This window comes from Spea bombifrons, chromosome 6, assembly GCF_027358695.1.
Source record: "Spea bombifrons isolate aSpeBom1 chromosome 6, aSpeBom1.2.pri, whole genome shotgun sequence".
NCBI classification, from domain to species: domain Eukaryota; kingdom Metazoa; phylum Chordata; class Amphibia; order Anura; family Pelobatidae; genus Spea; species Spea bombifrons.
In genome coordinates, this window is record NC_071092.1 from 46,299,605 (window position 1) to 46,323,362 (window position 23,758).

At 40.8% G+C, this 23,758-nt stretch overlaps 1 protein-coding gene across 5 annotated transcripts in view; it reads left to right on the forward strand.

Moving 5' to 3' along the window:
• The window catches only part of NFIA (nuclear factor I A), a 225,209-nt gene that overhangs the window by 180,816 nt on the left and 20,635 nt on the right, over nt 1-23,758 (forward strand). For 3 of the 5 annotated variants that reach the window (XM_053469542.1, XM_053469544.1, XM_053469543.1), the window contains exons 7-9: nt 5,836-5,964; nt 15,720-15,898; nt 18,477-18,645. In XM_053469542.1, the coding sequence (XP_053325517.1) occupies nt 5,836-5,964; nt 15,720-15,898; nt 18,477-18,645 (477 nt within the window). The remainder of the gene's footprint in view (nt 1-5,835; nt 5,965-15,719; nt 15,899-18,476; nt 18,646-23,758) is intronic. The other 2 variants (XM_053469545.1, XM_053469546.1) reach the window with 2 other exon arrangements.

Here is a 23,758-nt window from a genome sequence, read left to right on the forward strand (position 1 = left end):
CAGTGTATCTCAGCACCTTGTTGTCCGAAGATGAAGAACGTCCAAAACAAAAAACCATGAATAATATGAGAATTTGTTCTTTTATCTCCAAATCGGAGCCCGAGCGCGCCTTCGCGTACCTTCTCGATGTCTAAAAGGCCTTTCAAGGAGAGGAATGGGGGCTTTGGTGACAGATGACAGGCAACTTAAGTAACAGGCCGAGGTTAAATCGGTTTATTTGTGGAGCGGAGAAGAGAAAACGCGGACAAAAGAAAGAGAAATTCTTTGTCATAATAAGGTTTTCAGAGAAATTGCTGACTGTGCCGAGCGCCGAATCCCGCTGACAGGACCTTTTGTAGTGTTCTTACATGATTTCACAGTTCAGGCAGTTTTAGGTATTGAAAATATACCTTTTCTATTTTATTATTTTTTTTTTTATATTTTTTTGGAAGTGCCCCCTCTCTCGCACCCCCCGGCCCATAACATCTCCCGTGCTTTACTCTGGACTTTCTCGTCACGCTTTCCCCATCTGCGTTCTGTAAAATACCTGTCACATGAAATTATTGTTTACACGGAGCAGTCTAAACGCCGGTCGGGTTATGGTTAGTTAATGGCGGGGGGGGGGGTTTGTGGTTAAGCGAGATGGCAGATTTTGAGAACGGCTTTAGTGTACCGAATGTCAAAACACATCAAAACGCTCCGTTCCGCTAACATGCCGCGGCGTTACGGAGTTAAATAAAGAAATCTTTATTCTTTGGCACCAATAATAGGCTTCCTTGACAGCTGATTGTAATGGGACACATGTCCTGTCTGTAATCGTAATGTAAACATGACGTCTGCACACAAAACACGGTACGTGTGGATTGGCCAAGGGTTACCAGATGGCTTCTTTAACGAGAGAGAGGGAAAAAAAACTATGGAGAACCACAAGAATTTTAACCCAGTCCCGCCATATTTCGGTTTATTCTGGCCGTCAAGAAAGGTTGGAACCGGAAATCATCAAGAGCTGAGAAGATGTCGTTTAATTCCACGTAGGTTCCGAATCAAACCCCGGGAATTCCAAGGTGTTTCTGGATCTACGAACGTCATCTCAAGCTGGGATCCTCTAGAACTTGGGTTCCCAACCAGGACCTACTATAGTAAATTTTAGTTGGCCGACATCGAGTATCTCTACTTCCACTCCAACCAGGAGACACGAGTGTTCCTCAACTTTCGGAAATAAATGTATAAAATGAAGAAATGATATCCGTAATGCCTAATTATTACATTTTTCAATAGTTTTTTTTGTAGTAGTTCTTGATACTTTTCATTAATCATCAGAAGTTTTGGAGAACCACATGGGTAGAAGCTTTATTTCGGCCCGCGGTTCCTCTCTGCCTTTTTTACCGACGCCGAGAGTCCCGCTACAAAATCAGGGTCCCCTTCTATTTCAACGCGCAATAAACCCGAAACAAAGACGTTTCCCCTTAAAATGTGATATGAGACTTTCCGGGGGGGGGGGCGGTTTGGGGCGTAATTAGCTATTTCGAATCTAATTTTTTCTGTTCACCGGGTAAACGGACGACTCTTACAGATCTGACAAATCGCACGGCTCCTCATAAAACCCAAAATGAAGAATTAGGATGAAGCAATTAGTGTTTCTGCATTTTAAAAGGTAAACGGCAGCTGCTGAAAAAAAAAAAAGCGGTATTGAATATTTGTCACTCTTAATTAATTCTTTTTTTGTTCCCTGTTTGCATTACTTAGTATTAGTCCTGCGTTGTCATCAATTTTCATTAAATTGATTGGTGTGTAGGGCAGGCAGTCTGCAGATAAGATGCGGCTCAATCGCTCTCGCTGTTACGTCTCAACATATTGTCCTGCAATCAATCTATCCGCTTTTTCTGTTTAACCCTTAACATTTCAAAGTCCGCCAGCTTCCATATCCAAACAAATGGGGAGGAATAACTTAGTGGGGAGGAATAACCTTTCATATCTGTAGTACAGGACATTAAGATTGTTGCTCTCATGGGAAACTACATACTTACACTTTTTAGACTGAGATAATTTATACTAGGATATTAGAAATGGGGGAAGAAAAACAAGTGTTATCCAATAAGAAACGTGCAGAGATTATCCGCAAGCGGCAGGTGTTTTTTTTTTGCGTTTTTCTTGGGGTTTTTTTTTGTATAATTTATCATTTATTGATGATTCTTGTCTTCTGAGGCTCGGGTCATGGCTTTACATAGTCCACACCTTTAAGGTTAGTGGTCGAGGTGGGGAAAATACATTGATGATTTCCTTTCCGTATTGATGACGTTATCCCCTTGGCTTTCTCCCCCAACCTGGCCTTGTGCAGATATAAAACGTTTATAACCTGATGGATCCGCAGCTGGGTTTTTTTCACAGTACGATCTATACTTGATTCTGTGATGGTGGGAAATTCATGTCCCATCAACATATGATGTTCCTTGGAACCAACATAGTCGTGTCCCGTTGTGTGAGATAACTTTTTGGGGCTTATTGAACTGTTTTCTGTGTCTGTTACTTGGCCAAATACCAGAGGAGATTTGGATTCTTCAGTTGTTGCCTTCCGTCAGTCCTAATATCAGCTTTCTAGAGGTTTATTTATTACCAGAGTATTTAATGTGGTAGGACATTTGATGAGGGGTCAGTTAGACGGTACAGAACCCTGGAGAGGAGACACAGTAGGGGTTGAATGTTGCTGTGTGGGGTAATTGGAAAGATGATGGCGGAGTACTTGGGGCAATGCACCGCGAGGCATTTAGCCAGCGGATAACCATGAAAGGGATGTTAGGAAAGTGCAGGTTTAAACTTTGGTACCTTTAAGAAAAATGAAGAAGAGTTGGAGCAGACATGGCGCGGGGCGGATACTTGGGTGCTTGGGTTAGATAGACCTTTCGCCACTTTGACCTACAGAGCAGTCATTCATCATTAAAACTCTAGAGTACCCTCTAGAGGGGCATAAGAGTCACTTATCGCCCAAAATACTAAACCAAACCACAAGAAGACTGCAGTTTCGCACTAAAATTCTGTTTTTCAAGAAATTTCCCTACAGTTGGCTGAGCTTAATGGGAGTTGCTTTCCGAAAACAGCCAGGAAAAAACTGTTTTCCACCCCGTCCTACAAATGACTTAGATGTGTTTTTAATCCAAAGTTTTAATTTAATTGGAGTACATTCATATTTCACCCCCCCCTGGTTTTTTTTTTTTAATTTTATTTCAAATTTAAGCAATTACATTGTGTATCCGAACAAATCCGCTGACTCTCGGGAACGTTCCGCGCATACGTTATCCTGCTCATAACATAATGGACTCATCTGCTAGAGAGGGTGTCTGAGAAGCGTTTGTGTAACAATGTATCACACGGATAGGAGGTTGGAGGTTGGCGAAGTGCATACGCGGCAGGATTACCCGCAGTTGGTCCCCACCGTGCAATCCATTGATTTCTCCACCGCCATCCAGCTCTCTGACGCAATCCTGGCGCTCGCAGTCTGCCTTCAACACGGAACGTGCATGCCCTGGAATGTCAAGCCGCATTACATTGTTTCACGCAGCACCCCCACTCTGATGTCCACTTAATGTTTTAAATAATATTTTTTTTTTAAAATGGCAAATCCAAAGCAATGTATTTTTAATTTTTTTTAAAGATTTTTTAATTTTCTTGCCACGTCCAGAAGAAAAAAAAAAAACAATGGCTTTTTAACTCGTTAGACATTTTCATCAACTAAAATAATAGGCTGTTTCTTTAGATGGTCTATTGCAGATCGATACGGACCCAAAAAGAGTAGATTTTAGCGCTAATTTGCCCTTTAAGCTGAAAATCCTATCTTTTTCTATCGTAGATTTTGTGCTGTTGAGTAAACCTCGGGCTTTATTTAGAATTGTATATAATATGTTAAATATGTTATATACGCTTCTGGTTCTGCAGATAAAGACGACCCAAGGAACCAAAAAATAAATAAATAAATGCTTAATTTCGTCTCCCACCATCAGATGAAATGCAGACAAAGGGTCATGGGAGTTGTAGTTCATCAACTTCTGGAGCAAGTTGGCTTTCTTTTGATCTATATGTAATTATACATTTTTTGATACAATTATAAAATACTTTTAAACCACAGATGAAGCAAAATACATAACTTTTTAAGTTTTATTTTTAAATTAATAATAAAAATAAAAAAAAACATTATATGTGGCATCAGCGATCACGTTTCATTCCATGACTGTTCTCAAATCATCGAATGTGTCTCTGTTTCTTTGTTTTGCATGCAAACTGGATTTCTTACCGTACTAACTCTTTTTGTGTTAATTTGGTTTTACTATCTGGGGGCCACGGAACTTTGGGGGCCACATTCAACATGCACTGTGATTACTGAATGATATTAATTGCTTTTGCTCTGACTAACGCTATCTGTTCTTCCTCTCCCTCTTAACTCGCAATGATAACGCCGAGCGGTAATGGGTGTCTGTTTATTGTCAGTTTTTAAGCCTTGACTAGCGCTCTACTAAATATAACCAAGAGAGAGAGAGGGAGAGAGAGAGAGAGAGAGAGAGAGGGAGAGAGAGAGAGAGACCAAAGTCCAGCAAAGTTTTGGTGTAGAAGTGGCTAAAAAGAAAAAAAAACATTTAAAATAAATTAATTTATTATAGGTCTGACCAAACGAGTCTCTGTCACTAGCCTGGAAAGGGTTAACAGAAAAGTGAGGTCACGTTTGACTGAGGAGTTAACCCTTTTCTTTGTTTGAAAATAACGGGGAGATGGAGAGAAACCAATGGATTTTTTTTCAAACCCTCGTTTTTTGACTTAATTATAACACGGAAAGTGAATTTAGTGTCGTTTTTTAATTTTGCATTAAGTTCTGAATAATGGCCCCGTGTGAGACTAGAGCCGTCTTCTTCTGTTCCGGCATTGGATGTCCTCGCTTTACGGCAGTAGTCACCGAGTGATAGAAGTAGTCACCGGGAGAGCAAGTCGTGCATGGATTGGCATGACATTAGGGTTCTTTCTTTCCTTCGTTATTTTTCTTTAATAAAATGGACCTAGTTTAATGTAATGTAGTTAATTTATTGTATTTCTTTCATTCAAAAATAAATTAGAACCATAGTACTAATAATAATAATAATACATTTTGTGGGGTAGTATCCTAATATTATTACCCCTTTTGAGAATATACAAATAATAGCTTTTTAGAGCCTTCATAATAATAATTACTATTTTTAACCTAGTTAGATGGGATCTGCCACCAAAAGTGTCATTTCCCTGCGTGATACAGTGTAGCGAGCAAGAAGAGATTCACACAAGGCTTGTCATCCCAACTGACCATTAAACCGTGCGATACCTAAAAACTGACAATAAACCATCAGCTTACTAAATCTTTGTGCCCAATAATTATTCCTCTTGAGTTCTGGCTCTGTGATACTCAACCTTTTTTTTAAAAATATATACGTAAAAAATATTATTAATTATAGTCATTTGGAGCTTTCAGCCTCCCCCCAGGTTAAAAGTTATAAGCGGGGGGGGGGGGGGGAGTTATAACCGTCATACGTGGCGGTGATTCTGCAATAAGCGAACAAGTTCATTAAAATGTGATAATAGCCTAAAAAAAAACATCCTTTTTCATCAAATATATGTATCAGACCTTGGCGCTGATCCAGCATTTAGTACCGAGTCGGGGCTTTAATCGTTGGCCCCGTTAGTGAATCCCGGCTCGGTCAGGGCAGAGGACGCTGGTGGCCGGGCCACCCAGAGGTTGAGTATCATGGAATGAACCTGCTTTTGCACCCTCGTTCACAATGCTTAGGCTTTGGTTCCATGACTGAGCATTATTAAATTGCACTTATCAATCATTCTTACCAGGAATGCCATCGCCTACCACATTAAAGAAGGCAGAGAAGTCTGGTTTCAGCAGCCCCTCTCCTTCGCAGACCTCTTCCCTTGGAACAGCATTTACACAGCACCATCGAGCTGTCATTACGGGACCCAGAGGTGAGGCCTTACCCGAGGAGCCCCTCTCCCTTACCCCCAGCCTTAAACTTAAAGCTTCATACCGCCAAACCACCCGAGTCCCTCCTACTAGTCTCGTCATCGGCGGAGAACGTAGAACGCAGGGCTCTGCCTCCCTCCTCGTTCATGGCTAGAACGGCTGTATCGATGTCTGGATACCCTAAACACTCAACGGCTCGATTCTCGGTGATTCTCCACCAAAATTCTGGATTCTCCTGCAAATGTCCCCTGAAATGTGTGTTGCATGAAATGTAGTTATTTTCAGCTGTTTGAGTGAATTCTGGAATCTTGTATTTTTGTCTATCAGTTTGGCTAAAGTTTTTTTAATTCTATGTTTTATTTTCATTTTTTTTTTTTTGCTTTTTTTGTTATTTTTTTAACTATATATATATATTTTATTTTTTTATTTATTCTGGCAGTACTTTGCCTCTTCATTATAGCAGACCCGGGCATAATATCTTCCATAATTTACCATACTAAAAAAATAAAAAATAAAAAAGTACTTTCGCCATTCACTTAATTAATGGCGTGTATCATATCCATGAATATTTTATTCGATGGGTTTCTGAAGTACCCCAAGACAGCACAACGGAGGGTAATAATGGACGGATGTAGCGTCGGTCAAACTTGTGGGCTTTTACTTTTATTTTAATGAGCGAGATTGTGTGGATAAAATGATCAATGCGCTTAATATTAAATGGAATGCTTCAGTACTTTTATTATTACCCAACACTCGGTCCTGGAGGGATCCAACTGCGTTATAAGTTTAACCACAGAAGAAATTGGTAGTCGCTCGGTAGTACTTGGGGTTTGTATATATTTGTTTTTTATTATTTTTATTTTTTTTCTCATTAACACTGGGCCGGGCAACCAAAGTCTCCCCGCAAATTCCCTAATTAAATAATAAATTAATTTAATCTAAATAAAATATCTAAATAAATTATATTAGCTTATTAAAACCATTTTTTTTCGGTAAGATCGTAGCCAAGGTTTTGAAAAATGCTTTTTTTTTTTTACGGGAGAATCTGCCTGGGGTCGAGCAAAATTCAAAGAATTATAGCAGAAAGGCTCTAGGGGGTCTTTACTGACGTTATAACTGTATATACCACTAATTTAGGTGTCGCTAACTAAATAGCGACCCGTTCTCCAGGAGCATTAAAGCTTTCAAGCAGAGCCCTCGTTACCTAATGTATCGATTAGTCTGTTCTAGTTTTCTCCGAATTTTATTATATATATTTTTTTTATTTTTTTTTTAATTCTTATTTATATATTTTTATTTTTATTGGATTTATTTATTATTTAGCATCATTCATTTGGTTTACAAGTTTTTAGCATTTTTTTTTTTTTTTTAAACATACATCTCTGCTACTTCCGCCATTTATTTTCCTTTCAGTTTTTTTAAACCTTTTCTTTTCATCCTCTGTCTTGCTTTACGGCAATGTTTTAACATTCCGAGACGTAGCGATCTATAATAGGCGGCTCGCCGCGGTTTATGTTTTCGGCAGCAGTAAAGTGATGCAGCGCTCTGGCGACCTTATTAAAGTGGTTAAAGTTGGCTTTCGCAAGCCAACAAATGCAAACAGGAGTAGAAATGACGTTAAAACGGGGCGTTTTTCGGAAATCTAATTAGATTTGGCGCGTGGTTACACATATTTTTTAACGCCGTCTTTCCAAAGATCTGAAAAGCGAGCAGCATTCTCCGCACGATGCACGTAGTCTCTCTCTCCTTAAGACGGCATCGCTTTTACTGAGACCTGGTTGTTAGCCGTGAGCGGAGACTTTGTACAGATGCCCTGTGAGGCCGAGGAAATGAAGTCACTCGGCCCGAGAGGGGAGTCTGATTAGCAGGTGTGAGCGTGACTGCGTGTAAACAATGGGCCAGGAAGCCCCGCTAGACTCCTCTATGGTGGTCTGGCCGCGTGTAATCAGCGGGTGCCGCGCATGAATAAGACACTCGCTAATCTGAAGAATCCAACCTGGGAAAACATTGTTCCTTTAGCAGCTGGAGCTTCTGCTGATCGAATGTCAAATATTATTTTTTTCCCTGTTTTTGGACTCTTTTCACCGTGTTTTCACCATAAAAATTTCAGATGCCCGGCCGCGGCGGGCCAGATGAGATAAACGAAGGTGTGACCGGTAACGGAACCCTTACCGGCGGCGCTCTGCGTTCTATGAGAATCGTGGGAAATAATGATAAGCAACTTAAAAGAGTTGCTTAAAAGAACAAAAACAGTTAACTTATTATTTACCTAGTTTTTTTTTTTAACTAAATATGAGCCAAGGGGCACATTTGTAGAAATACATCATTTATATATATAAAAAAAACTTACATTTTTGTTCCACTCCTTTTTTTATTTTTGCAATTACTTCCTATTTCTTCATTGCTTCAAATTCGATTGGTGCTTTTTTCCTGCTAGATCACAGCTGAAAGAAACCCCTGCATGAACACAGGTGACTGCATTTAGAATATTGTGGCAATAATCGAGTGTTATTAGATCCTTTTGGCTGCCGCCATTAGCAAGTCACTGCAACATAAGCTTTGTAATGGGCTGTGAAAGGGTTAATATTTAAAGCGTCTCAGGGTCTGATTATCAATTATTTCAATGTAAATTTTTACTCATTTTACTTAAATGACGTAAATGAACTATAACCCCCCCCCCCCCGATTGCTGGATTTCTATTAAAATTATAAAACAAGATAAGAAAAAAGTAGAAAGTAAGCAGCCAATCAGGAAGAAGGAGAATGCTGCAATCTGGGAAATATCATGTTCTGAAAAGTAGCTGACCTATCTAATCAGATGTTACTTTTTACTTATTTATCTAAAATAACTTTAAATTGGGGGGGCATTTAAGTTCAGCAGATGGGGTGGTTTTTATTTTTTACCCTTTTATTATAGCGCCAATGATTCCCACAGCATTTCTTACAGTCCCTACATTCAAAAGGTTTCAGAAAACTAGAGCTGACCGACTAAGACGAGCGGATACAACAGTTAAAGAGGGCTCGGCTCACAAGCTAACAATCCAGAGGGAATGGGGAGTAGAAAAACATTACTTATTATTTATCGTTTTATATAGCGCCATCCTATTCCACCAGGCTGTACAGTGGGTGAACAGGACATGACAGGTAGTATGTAACATGTAACAATTACACCTTTAGAAACCACATACGGTATAAGGAGGGAAGGAGAGACCCTCGTCTCATAGAAGCGTTTGGGTCATCAGGAATGGGGCGCTATGAGACCCTTCCGTGTTTTGAGTGGCATTTATTTTTGTGGACATCGGTTTTTTTTTCAGATGACCACAAACAGTGAAAAAGAATAAAAAAAAAAAATATATATATATATATATATATATACAATAAAAAATAATAATAAATAAATATATTTTCGCATGGATCTGTTTCCATGCTAAGTATCAGTTTCAGATCTCTTGGAGTGGAACGGGCCATTCGCAGAGCTGGAAAGGGTTAAAGAGCCTGCGTCTCCTATGCTGTTCCGCAAGCCGTCTGTGGGCCTCTGGCGCCTAAAATCTTTATCTGCGTGTGCAGTGGGATGATCTATCTGACAGCTTCTCCGATAAAGCCGCCATCTACTTAGCCGCCCCGCTCGCTCGGCTTTCTCGGTAAAGGGTGTATGCGATTTCCCCAGAGTTCCAACCGGCAACCGGATTCCCGGATGAGTTTATTTTGTTACCCCCTTTTTTTTATATATTTAAAAAAAAAAAAAATAATAACCATTTCTGGTTTTGGAAGCCGAGAATTAAAATAAGTTAAAAGTGGCTTTTTAGATATTTATTTAGAGGACGGAGAGCTTGCCTCCCAGTCCGTGCCACCAACCGGACCTTTCGTCTCTAACATTAGCGAGGCTTCTGGTTGTCTTTGTTATCGAACGTTCTTTAATATTTTCTAGGAGTCTTCTACGCTCCGGACGATAAACCCTTTGAGGGTCCGAGTGACGGGATAATCATTTCAGTTCTTACAGGGATGAGCAGCACATCCGAGAACTTTACTCAACGAGTCGGGTGAAATTTAGTACGAAACGAGATATCAGGGAAAAGTGCCAATATTCTAAGTTACATTATTACCAAAGTCTGTGGAAACTGGAGGATACCTTGAGTGGGTATTAATTGGCGCTCCCTAATTATCTAGATTGTAAGCTCTTTGAGCCGGGCCCTCCTCACCTGTTTCTGTTACTCAAATTGTTATGCTATATACTACTTATATCCTGTCCACCCATTGTACAGCGCTACGGAATCTGATGGCGCTATAAAGAACAATAAAAAGAAATTAAGAACTAGGGTTTACAGAAAACACTTTCTTTCTTACTCCACCTGGGTTGTGGATCCAAATTATTTTCTATCGAGTCCTTACAGCAGGAAAAGGGGGCCGACCAGAAGGGCCGAATGGGGGCCGATCTACCCTCAAATCCTATGGGGGATCAATCCCTATAGACGGAGATTCTGGTATCTATATACAAAAGCGGGGGTGCCTCCCATGCATTTATTCCGTTCCATGGAGTCGCAGGGTTAATGAAGCCTCGCTATGCCATCTTTAAGAGGCAGAATGCTGCTTTCCTATTCGTTACTTCCTTGGGATTGCCTTAAAGTCGCCGTTTTGCCTGCAAGTCCTGCGTGTTCTTGCTGAGACATCACTTTTCCAACGCGGCGGGATCGCATGCGCTTTATAAAGCCCCCTCTTTTAATCAATACGTATTACGCTTTCCCGCGGAAGCCGATTACACGTCCCTCGGATTAGCCCTTTTTGGTAAATGAGTAACTGATGAATTATGTTCTAATGATGTTTCCCCTAATGCGGCGTACGAGGCGGACGCGTACATACTTCCATCACCAGAGCAATTTGGATTCCCGCGAGCGCGCATGGACGCAGGAGCAAATATCTCCCCGGGGCATGTTTGCTTTCAGAAGCAAATGTTATTTACCATTTATGATCTAAAAAAAAAAAAAATATCTCCCGGCTCCTATATGCTTTATTTATCAACAAGTGTCCGCTTTAGAAGAAGCGGAGGTGCCAGACTCTGCTCCAGGCGTCTCCCATCGCCTCCGCGGACCGTGTAAGCAGGTCCCTCGGTCCCTCTTTTGCCGCATTCGCTAACTCCAGGAACAAGAATTTTTTTATATAAAAATATATATATATATAAAAAATATAATCCAACTTTAGTTACCTTTTTCATTACGAGCCCAGGACAAGGATCATTAGTCTTTGCCGTTTTCATCTATTTAGAGAATGTCACCTTGATAACTAACTCACCAAAGCGCATCGCTGGTCTTTTAAAAATGTAAATTTATGAAGTTCCGAGCTTTGTCTGAATCCGGATAACGAAATGCGTGGAAGCTGTAGGAATATTAAAAGGGATAGGATCCATCTCTCCGCGCCGTATCCCGTTCTACGCGTGCCCGGGGCATTTAGAAGAAAAATAATGGCTTTTATTTACATTACTTATTTTATAAACCCATTCCTGCTGCTTCTATACACATTATCGGGGCTTTTAGGGCCGTAGAACCCTGCGATCCCCTCATACCCAGCAAACATTCTGAGCTCGGAGAAAGGAGGGGAGGAACGATGGACCGGTCCTCGGGGCAAGCTGACTGGACAGGCGTTTGGCTTCTTAATTACGTAAGCGTGGCAGCCCCTCAAATCCATAGACACATAGTACCTGCCGGCAAATCGGCCCCTTTCGGCCCCCGTCTCGTCGCCCGTTGCTCCTGCTGAAAAGACTCAAACCTTAATCAGTCGTTGGTCTCGTCTTAGATTCAGGAGCCGTATGCCTATCCCATGCATGTTTAATCCCCTCACTGTATTACCCTCTACCACTTCTGCTGGGAGGCTGTTCCACTTTACCTTTCACAGGCTTCTAATAAAGAACACTGTATTTTTTTTAATTAACTGTCGAGGTGCTGCACTGGTAATTGTTAGAGTGAGAGATTGCCTGGGAAAAAAGTAAATGCCGGAGATTTTCAGCGGAAACGAGGAAATATTTTTGCCTGTAAACAGGAGGATTTGGGTTCGCGGAGTCTCTAAATGAACTGGATGCGCTCGTGCTGGGAATACGTTCCAAAGGCCAACGATCACCCCGCTTCGCCTTGCGTAAGAGTTCAATAATTACCGGGAGAGAATATAACTAAACACTCCATTACAATAATAATTTGCGCGCGGATAGATGGAAGGGACGCCCCGCTGGGTTAATTTCGCATTCCTGCTGCATGCGCATCCAAAGGCAGCTTAATTGAGCAATCTCGTTAACGCGGTCGGTGAATGAAGATCGTTCCGTGCAGAATGTTTCTTCACCTGACCCGCTAAATACCTTTCATAGGAGATGCGTCAATAAAACCTCACCGGGGTTCCCTATCATATAAAGGCGGATCGGCCCCCTTCGGCCCCCGTCTAGTCCGCCCGTTTCTCCTGCTGTAAAGACTCAAACCTTAATCAGTCGTTGGTCTCGTCTTAGATTCAGGAGCCGTATGTCTATCCCATGCATGTTTAATCCCCTCACTGTATTATCCTCTACCACCTCTGCTGGGAGGCTGTTCCACTTATCTACCACACAATCAGTAAAGTAATTCAGAGCAGGGGGTCCCTGGGCATGCCCCTTTAAGAAATATTCTTGAAATGAAATTTGACGAACCCAGCTGGATTAATTAGTTACTTTTCCTAATGGCTTTCTGTTAATTGTGCTTTTTTTTTCCGCGTCTCCGTACCGCACAGAGTCGGCGGATCCCGTATTACGAGCTGCTAACTAATGGCTGCCATTACGGAATTCCCAGCAGGTGCGGAAACAGAGAATGTTTGAGTAGCTGCTTGGATCGTAGAGTCCAACGAAGTAGAAAAATTATTGTTCAGCGTCCGCCGCTTACATTTTACATCACGCACCGGGGTGCAGATTCGCTTCGGGTCGGTGGAGGATCTCCAGCCTCCCCTTATAAATTCTCCATTTCCCCCCCCAATAAACACAGCGTTTAAAACGCTCCCCCCATCAGCGGGATCAGTGACGCCGCCAATTAGCACTTTAATACGGTCAGTGTCAATGATAAATACGCTTAACGGGGTGGGGGGGTTAGCGTGTGATCCCAGGTTATGCGACCCATCCAACACTGGATAAAACTCACGCACCTGTGCTAATAATAAAATAAATTAATAATAATAATGGGTTAATACGGCTGAAATGTGACGTTTTTGGTATTAGGTTCTCATGTAATTGAACGCTGCCGTTCCTTCTGACGGAGAAGCGAAAAGAAGGATGAATATTCCGTCCGGATTACAGGGTTTTAGTGCGAAGAGATCGGTTTGTCAAAGGAGGGATTTATTAATTAACGGAAGTGCCCCCCCGATCCAACGAGAGGCATGGAGCTGCTGTTGGTATATACTGTGTATATATACGGTATATATAATATATATATATGTGTGTGTGTATATATACGGTATATATAATATATATATATATGTGTGTGTGTATATATACGGTATATATAATATATATATATATGTGTGTGTGTATATATATATGGTATATATAATATATATATATGTGTTTGTGTGTGTATATATACGGTATATATAATATATATATATGTGTGTGTGTGTGTGTGTGTATATGTATACGGTATATATAATATATATGTGTGTGTGTATATATACGGTATATATAATATATATATATATATGTATGTGTGTGTGTATATATACGGTATATATAATATATATGTGTGTGTGTGTATTTACGGTATATATAATAGATATATATTTGTGTGTATATATACGGTATATATAATATACATGTGTGTGTGTATATACGGTATATATAATATACATGTGTGTGTGTATATATATATACATAGTGCAATAGTATTATTTATTTATTAAGCCCTAACATATTTAAGTATTAATTATTATAATTAAGTATTAATACAGAATAAATACACAGTTACACAAACAGCCTGCCGGTGAGCCGCCATCTAGCCTTATGACACTTAATACAAAGTTCCTGGCTAGAATATTTGGGCTCCTGAGCTGACGATCTATTTCCAGGTGTTATTAGTGGGATTTCTCATACGTCTGTAGCGGCCGCATTGATGTCCATTTTACCAGGAGCTGCAGAAATCCGAAAAATATTTATTCTTCTTTTCTTTTTCCTGCCAAAATTGATATTATGGCAAGAACATTGTAGCAACATAAAACTGGACAAAATCGGCCTTTTTTGACACTTGTTCAGGTTTCTGATTATTTCGGGGTTTTGGTCCCCAGCTGTTTCCCAGAGAATGTTGTTAAAGTAAAACAAATAATTCTCATGGCCGGGGCTGTTCGTCCAGACGAAGTCCTGCGTTATGTATCGTCTCCCCCACCGCCTTTTTACCTCCGCTTGTGAACCTCATCGCTCCAAAGCTTACATCTCGCTGAGTCGGCACAGAGAGAGACGACATCAAAGAACCCGTCCACCGGGGGACCCGTTCATCATTAAAAAGAAATGAGCTGAGGACGCGGCTTTGCAGGGAAGAGGTTAAAAGGAAGCCCTATTGACAGTTTGGTTGCTTTTCTGAGACATCTCGAAAATCATGAAACTGCATACGTAAGGAAGATTTACTTTACTGAGAGGGTGGTAGATACTGGGAACTGCCTCCCAGCAGAAGTGGTAGAGGGTAATACAGTGAGGGTATTAAACATGCATGGGATAGACATACGGCTCCTGAATCTAAGACGAGACCAACGACATTAAGCAGGAAAAACGGGCCGACTAGACGGGGGCCGAATGGGGGCCGATCTGCTGACAAATTCTATGTACCTTCTGCATTCCGTTAAAAATGTATAACGTCTGCTGGAAAATTGTAGCAAATTCTGTTAACGCCGTATAAAAAATCACTATAGTTATATTAGAGCGGAGTATGAAGGGTTTGTGTTATCGCTTTTGATGTCGTTACTTACTTTTTACAAGAATTCTCTCTTTTGTGGGGACGACAAATAATTGTGTTTTTTTTATGCCAGCGTTAGAGAGTAAAGTAACTTTTCATCGTAAAAAGCATGTGTTGATTTAAAAAAACAAACAACAGAAAAGTTCCCTTTTTGATAACTTCAAATATTGTCACCAAAAATTTGTTTTTTAAAAAAAATATTTATATTTCTTCAGGGTTCTTTTTTACTTTATACAAGAAAATATTATATTATTAAGTCAGAAAATGTATTTCAAATATCCAAATAGAAGACTTACAAACACGTAAAAATGGTACATTCCAAAGCAATAAATATTGTGTATTGAATATGACAGTTTTTCCCAGATAATCGCTTTTTAATAAGTTTTGTAAAAAATGTACAGATTAAAAGTGCTGAAGAAACGATATCGTGATTTCTCACATTCATAGACCGTAGGAGTGCAAACTTTCATCCACATTTTGGGTCTTAAAATTGGAACTTTGTCAAAATGTTTCCAGCTGAATGGAACCTCATCCCTCACACACTGATCAGAATTGTATCGTTTTGGGTTTAATTTGCATTTTTTTCCTGTATTTCTAGCTTTTTAAGCAGGATTTTGATGGTCATCTTTTTCATTTGTTGACATCGTGTTGTCCACGATGAGATAGAAGCCACAAAAAGTATACTTGGGGTGTCTTTGTTTAAAGGGATTGCGGCCGGAGATGGACGAATGACCGGGATGTGGTGTCTGTTTGAGTTTTTTGAGACCTTGAAGGTTCCATAACTTCTTTTTTCTTCTTTGTTCTTTTTGTCTCTTACAGCGAGTCCACACGCTCCTCCATCCACCCTTCACTTTCCGACGTCGCCCATTATCCAGCAGCCCGGGCCGTACTTCTCTCACCCAGCCATCCGCTATCACCCGCAGGAGACTCTGAAAGAGTTTGTCCAACTTGTGTGCCCTGACGCTGGTCAGCAGGCTGGACAGGTGGGGTTCCTAAACGTAAGGAAACCGTTTTTACTACTAAAAGTATGGTTTATTTTAGTGCTGTGGTTAAATAATGCATGATTCTGGGGTTTTGTTTGGTATTTGTGGCTTGAAAAATTAATCAATCTCCTTTAGAATAGACAGGGATGATCTGCCTGCGTTCTGATAATGTCCTCCAGAATGTCCCCTCCGGTTCATAAGAACTCCTGGTCTACTGGGAATCGTAGGAATTCTGTTTCTGTACATGTTGGGTCGAGATGCAAATGTCTGTGTTTTTCTCTGCCTTGGGAGTGGGAGATGAAGGGGTTTTGTGTCTCCATCATGGTGGGCTTTTCAAACCCCCCGTAGCACTACTATCGGGATAGCTGATGGTGGAGAGGGACCCCTTTGGAAATCATTAGATAGACTTCTGATTTCCAGATTTCCCCTGAAAGCAGGCGAGTTGATTGGTGACGTTCATCGTTTGGTCTTGCAGTTTTTACTCATTTTTTCCCACAAATTGTCCATCTATTTGTGGGCACGGCCACTAAACGCATTTTCTAAACATTTTAAAATGAATAGATCTTTAGTGAAACCTGTAAAACTCAATGTTTTCTTCCCGGTTAAACATTTTTTAAATGAGTAAATATGGATTCTATTAAATTAATCGGTTAAATAAATAAATAATGCTCTGTTATCTGAGCCCAATCTACTATAAAACACCCCGACTCATTATCAAACCGCCTGTGGGAAACAATGATGGCTCAGTCTTAATCATCCGGTTGGACTCTCTGACTAATGAAAGTCCATGGAGGAATGGACTTCATTAGCATTGCCATAAAGCATCAGCTCAGTGTGGTGTTTGACCCGGGAAAGTCCCCAAAAATATCACATGACAAAAATGGCAGCCGCCAGGTCCCAGATGAAGGGAGTTTATTGGCGCAAAATGAGATAAAACCCGGTCAGACTTTGATTAGTCAGAGTGTCCGGCTGGGTGATTAAGACTGAGCCATTCTATTGTTCCCCACAGGCAGTATGATAAGGAGTCGGGGTGTTTAGTAGATCGGGGCTCAGATAACAGAGCGAGAATCATACAAATGGCTGATATGCAGCTGCCTGAAAACATTATATTATGGGGCAAAAAACGACAACTGGGTTAAAAAAGAAAACAGTATGTTTTGGAGAAGTCTGATTCTAGTACAAAACGGGGGTTGTTACATTTAATTTTAAAGTTCCTAAAGAAAGTGGAAAAGGCTTTGTTGAATCAGCACTGTCATAACCAACTGATTATTAACAACGCAGTAAAGTAAAACTGCAGTAAAACAAGTATCATAGAGCGGACTGACGGCCGAACACAACGTTGCCGTGGAATTTTATTCTGCGGGTAAAATACCTTCTAAAATATTTGGTTCCCTTTGAAACGATGCAGAGAGTTTAGTGTCCGCGAGCTTGGTACACGCGGTACCAGAACACACGTGTCAGAGCTGATAAAGTGAAAGAGATTTCCACCTCCATAAATGAACGAACCGCTTTATCTCATAAAAAGTTAAACAGTCGGATAAGCGGAACGGAGCTGGGGCCGGGATGTTTATTCTACGCCGCAGGATACCAAACAAAAACAACCATTTAATGGGCACATTCGGATCCTGCTTTCCTCTGCTTTTTATATTTATGTAAGCTGCGATTTAATTAGAATAACGGGCTTTTGTTACGGTATAAATGGAACTAAACCCTTCGCTGTGGATACAATACTTATCTCTTATTCATACATTTACGTTACACTCCTTTCTTCCAAATCATGTCTGCCAGAAATCGACTTAGAATTACGCTTTCAGTATAGCCTGATAAGCCACTAAGTGGCCCACTGTCTGAGTGAGAGGAGTGGGCGGGGTTTACAAAGACAAGATGGCTGCGCACATGCAGTGATTTTAAATTATTAGTTGTTTTTTTTTGTTTAATAAATTTGGCATTTATGTTTGTACATCACGGCTGCGTTATTAAAACTAAGAAACAGGCAGGGGAAACATACCTTTCCTTATAAAAGTGATGAACTAAATATCCTGCTTAACATTTCTTTGATTTATTCTATGGCACCGAATTCTTAAAACAAGACAGTGGTATTATGAGCGTATCTGGGAACTATCTTTAGTTTGCCCCCAGTTTGTACCCAGTTTCAGGGTGAATGTGCAGATTCTCAGGGTCATGCTGTCTAGTGCCGACTCCTTCATATTCTCCTCTGCATTAATTATATCTGGACATTCCGATTGGTGCTTTTCTCACTGCGCTATCGCAGCTGGCATCCCTGCTTGAATTCAGGTGACTTAATTCAGAATATCTTTACCTGCTGACAAGTCTTGGTTTCCATAAGGAAAGTTATTAGCGCCATTGGCTGCTCCAGTTAGCGAGATCATCCAATGGAATCTCTGGGATAGACTATTAAAGGCTACATGCACATATATACAGTATATATATACATTGTTACAAGATGATATTCAGAGCTATAGGTTGTCTGTAAATTGCCGTGTTTTCTGCTTTCCGTGTTACATGTTTTTGTCATGTTCCGCACACGCGTCTCAGATGATTAACCAGGGCCTTTTGCTTCTTATTTCGATAGCCCAACGGTAGCAGCCAAGGCAAAGTGCACAATCCATTCCTCCCTGCTCCCATGTTGCCACCGCCGCCTCCGCCTCCGATGGCAAGGCCTGTACCGCTGCCAGTGCAGGACACAAAGCCTCCGACGTCTACGTCCACCGATGGAGGATCCGCCTCTCCCACGTCACCGAGTGAGTAACGATCCCACCGCGAGATGCCGCCGCCGATTGGTGGTCTGTCACGGGGCCAGCAAGATAATGGCGTCTGAACTATGCATTGAAAACATTGGGCGCGTTAATGTGGATGAATGACAATTTAATTCAATGTAGAGGAATTAAATTCTCATTCATCCACATTGATGCGCCCAATGTTTTCAATGCATAATGTTATTTTAGGGCGTATAATCCGGAGTGAAGGCTCTTACATATTATAAAAGAACTCAAGCTTTTGAGACCTCAGAGGTCTCATCTTCAGCCATCTTAACGTCACATTCTAAGGATCTGCAAGATTATTCCTCCCCAATATGCTCTGCCCTATTGTTGCTATTACTGCTGGTTGGTGGTGGTCCGTGCGACCCTTAATAAAGAGTGAGGAGAGGCGAAAGAAAGAGAACGTCAGGATAGGAAATCAAATGGAAATGGCTAGTTTTGCCACATTTTGCCACGGATCTCAGCTTCCACATCTAAAATTAGACATTCAGAGTCCTAGATGAAATGTAAGAACGTTTACTTTACTGAGAGGGTGGTAGATAAGCGGAACAGCCTCCCAGCAGAAGTGGTAGAGGGTAATACTGCGAGGGGATTTAAACATGCATGGGATAGGGATACGGCTCCTGAATCGTGCCCATCCCCCGTGATGGTGAAACTCTTTGGATCTTCTGTTCTATGAAGTTTCTTGGTCAGGTTTAAACTTAATGTCCTTTGGCTCGGTTCGCATCATTTATTTAGTAGCCTCCAAACCCCCCAAAGCTTTCATATTCCCTCCATCCGCGTAACGCGGCCGGAATTTATTAGCAGAAATACGTTGGGTTAAACCTGCAGAGAAGATCTTTTTTTTTTTTCCCCAAAGTAGAAATGAAAATAATACAAAAAAAAAACTGACTTCAAAGACGAAGAAAGAAGCCTTTGTTGGGGAGAAAAAAATCTTTTGTGATCCGTCCTGCGGGGAAACCGAACAAAAGTCATGATTGTTTCTACGGAAAAACAGAAAGGGTCCTGTTCACGATCCTCGGGGGGTTCGGGGTGCAAAGTATTAGTAACATTGTAACGCTGCTCCCCAAAACAACTAAATTGGACCCCCCTGGTGTCATTTTGCTACATTCTTATAAAAAAGTTGATTATTTCATAGAAACAAAGATCGGCCCCATTCGGCCCCCGTCTAGTCTCCCGTTTCTCCTGCTGTAAAGACTCAAACCTTAATCAGTCGTTGGTCTCGTCTTAGATTCAGGAGCCGTATGTCTATCCCATGCATGTTTAATCCCCTCACTGTATTACCCTCTACCACTTCTGCTGGGAGGCTGTTCCACGTTGCATGAAAAGTTGTTTGAATGCTAGATGTTTCAATCACTGGCTGCCCAAAGTCCATCGAAACATAGCAGATTCTGTGTTTCTATGTAAGGACTTCATTGTAAAATTGTGAGAGGTAAGAGGGTAACCCGGGCGTCTGTCACCAAGTATCCATTCCTTTTCTTGCTATGAACCGTTGCACGTTTCTCCCATCCGTGTCGAGGTCGCGCATGTTCAGCTCTTTGGGTCTCTGTTTTGGGGAAAGAACGCACGTTGTGATGATGTATTAAGTAGTGTTTTGGTTTGATGTAATAAAAAGCCCCCCGTATGCAGCCTCTTTAATATAACATATTATCGAGGAATATTATTATTGGAATAATGTAACGAGGGTCAACGACACAATTCATTAATTTCTGTTACTCTAATGAGGCACAAACTAAAAAATATATCACAACAAAAACCTTCACATAATTTCTTATCTTTATTTTAATTCTATTAACAGGTTAGGCCTTGGTTTGTAAATTTGCATAATTGCAAATAAAAATAGCCATTTAAAATATATATATATATATATTATTGCTTTTTTTTAATTAAAATTTTATAATATTTTATAAAATATTTGCACATGGCTTTAGTTTGCACACCAAAAAATTAAATATATTTGGACAACGGGACTTTTGCAGAAATGGGCAAAAACAAAAAAAAAAAAAGTTTTATTTTACGGATATAATTAAAAATTCCAAAACTGAAACCATTCTGCTCGAAAATTACAACATTTGAAGAAATTTTCCATTTTTATTACAATTTCTCTTAATGTTAACCAGTTAGTCACCGGGCTCGAACGACGTGGCATTAGCAGGAAAGCAGTTATTTTTTATGTATGTAATTGTAGATATGGAATGTGAGTTTCGAATGTTCTTTTCAACCATGTGTCCCATTGGCATGTGTTGATCTTTGCGATTCTTTGAGGCCGAAAGGGTTAAACCACTCCTTATTATTATTGTTTTTTTATTTTTAATTTCCAAAGAATATTTTCTCACCCTTAAAGCAAAGTTTTCTTTTACCCCATGAGCTTCCTCTCTATCCCAGACCCTCTTTATCGGTACATTCCGTGAAACTTTTTTTTTTTTTTTTGGTTTTTCCCCGTGCCTTCTCAGTAGCCGCGTCTTATTTTTCCGCCGCGTCTCTTGTAATTCCCATCTTGTTCAGCGATACCGAAGTAGACGGCTGCGATCGGTGTCAGGCACATTAGAGCCTTTTATTACTCCGTTGCTGAGACACCAGATCCGACAGAACAACTATGGAGCCAAACCGGTGCGTTCCGCGCCAAACGAGGCAGTAAAAAGTTTGTGGAGTTATGAATAAGTTATAGTAATTAATGTAAAGCTTGTGTTGCCTGATTACAGGAAGCTCTCAGAATAAAAGCTATGCGAGAGCCGATAAAAGACGGCTCGGGATTTTTTCTATGCGCGCTCTGTGTTTTTTGTACCCAGAGGACCTTCCATCCTGGCGCTGAGAGTGATATTCTGATACATTCTTAAACATGTTTCTGCCGGTGTCAGAGGCGTGTTGGTGTTTTCCGGAAGGAGCCGCCTTCCTGTTAGATTCAGAAAAGACCCTGCGCTATCTGCGTTTACAAATCTTTAGTGTTTTTGTTTATTGTAGAATTTTTTTTACAGGACTTTTTCCGCAGGGAGTTTATTTTTTGGAATCTTCCTTTTTTCTTCTCGACGTGTTTTCTCGTTAATGTTTAGAGTGGCATAGCTGTTTTTTTCCCTGTAACTTCATATTTCAGTCTTGGAATGCTAGGGTCACCCTCACCCCATCGTGATACAGGCGCTAATAGGCGTTAATTTGCTTTCCGCCCCACGTGTCACTGTCCTTCTAGAACCACGCCATTGGCATCAGACCCCATGAGCGTATGCTGCCCTAAAACCCTCCCATACGTTGGCGTCAGACATTCCTCCACAAAAGTTTTATTCCCCACCAAAATCTTCCCAAAATCTTAGGATAATAAGCCATAGTTCATGGGTAACAGTAAAGCTCATACTTGGTTTTCGTGAGTCGTCCCAAGCTTGATGGAAAATAAAAAATGGAGACAAAATTCGAACAAAAGGCAAAAAAACCCACAAGAGTCAAAAAAAGATGTTCAGTGATGTTCATCGCCATCTGAGGGAGTGAAGGACCCTGGTGGGGCTTCCCTGTTCAATGTTGTCAAGGTGGAGGCCAACTCACCCCTTAGTGAGTAGACCCCTATATAAGCCCCTGTATGTGTAAGGAGAAGAGCCCGCTCGGACGCATAAACCAGCTGGCTGTGTTTCTCTCGATTTACTTTTCTTGTCCGTGTAGTGAATGGTTCTGGGGTCAATAAGAACTCTCTGTCACCTTTGTCTATCGTACCCACATAAGATAAAGTCAGTTGTCCTATCGGTGGGGAAACGTAGTTAAAGGTCCACCTGCTAGATATCCATACGTTCTTCTTGCTGAATATCCATACATCCTCTCGATTTATCCAACTCCTTCTTCTAAAACCCCCGGGGGAGCGTGCCATCTCCCTCACAACGAGTCTTTGTTAGAACATTCCATTGGGCCGTGAAGCAGAACTTCCTTCTAATGTTGCCCGGTCCTTCCCGAAGAGATTGGAAGCCGCAGAGCTGCTTCATCAACAAACCGTCTTTAAGGAAATTGTTTTGTAGAGTCACAGATCCAAACTCCCTCCCGGCTCCAATAATCAGGGGACAATTTCCTTTGGCAATTATCTGCAGTCTCTCTTCTGACCTAGAGAGAGCTTAGATCACAATATTCTTTTTCTTCTGCCTTGAGAGCTTCGTTTCTGTAAATTTTATGAATTTTATGAATCTGGTAAATAAGCCGTCGACGATATTATGCTTGAAAAAGCGATATGTGGTCTGCTGCCCTGTTTTAAGTATAAAAACCCCGGGTTGAGGGTTTATCCCCGTAAAGTAAAAGGCATAGAGTTACATTGTAGCCAGTGTTATATCAGCCGTATGCAATGATTAGCCTACTGAGTACTAAATGGTACCCCGGGCAAAATAGATGGCTTTGTTGAGAAGATAACATTTCCCAAAATTAATCTGGTGATTTCCTTACTGGCTACTAAATTTCCATTTAAAAAAAAAAAAAAATTGGGAGCAAATCACAATTTCTTGAGTGCCCAAAATGCCCAAAGCATAATGAGTTTCACTACAGGCAGACGGAAATGCATTGCCCTCTTTACGTTGAAGGTTCCGCCACCACATGTAACGACCAAAATAAAAAATAGGTCATCAGTGAACAGCCAGAAGCTTCTAATCTGGAGACCTTTGACCTCCTCTGTGTCTCGAAACATCGAAATACATTTTTGGCCTTCAAAAAGTTTTTAAATTTTAAGGTCCGGTATACCTTTAATAGACCAAACCTGAAACGAAATCATTAATTTTTCATTTGTAGCCATATTATGCCTTGGCAGAGGACAAGAGTAACATTCATTGCCAATCTAGGGAGTCGAATTGGAAGATCTTGGAACCACCAAGCCCTAATTAGCATCCATGGCCTCTGGCATAGTATGCAAATCAAGCCGTGGCCTCCTGAGCTGAATTTGTTTGCCAGAAAAGTTACTAAAAAAAAACTTGCCGGTACAATGTATCGGGGCTCACATTATGTTTCAAAAGGTTTTTTTTTATATCATTTTGGTTTCCACGTTCCCTCAATAAAGATTTGGCCAACATGTCATGGGAAGAACTCCGCTGGCGTCTGCTCAGTTGCCTTATGGGAAATCCAACCCTGCCCTTGTATGTAA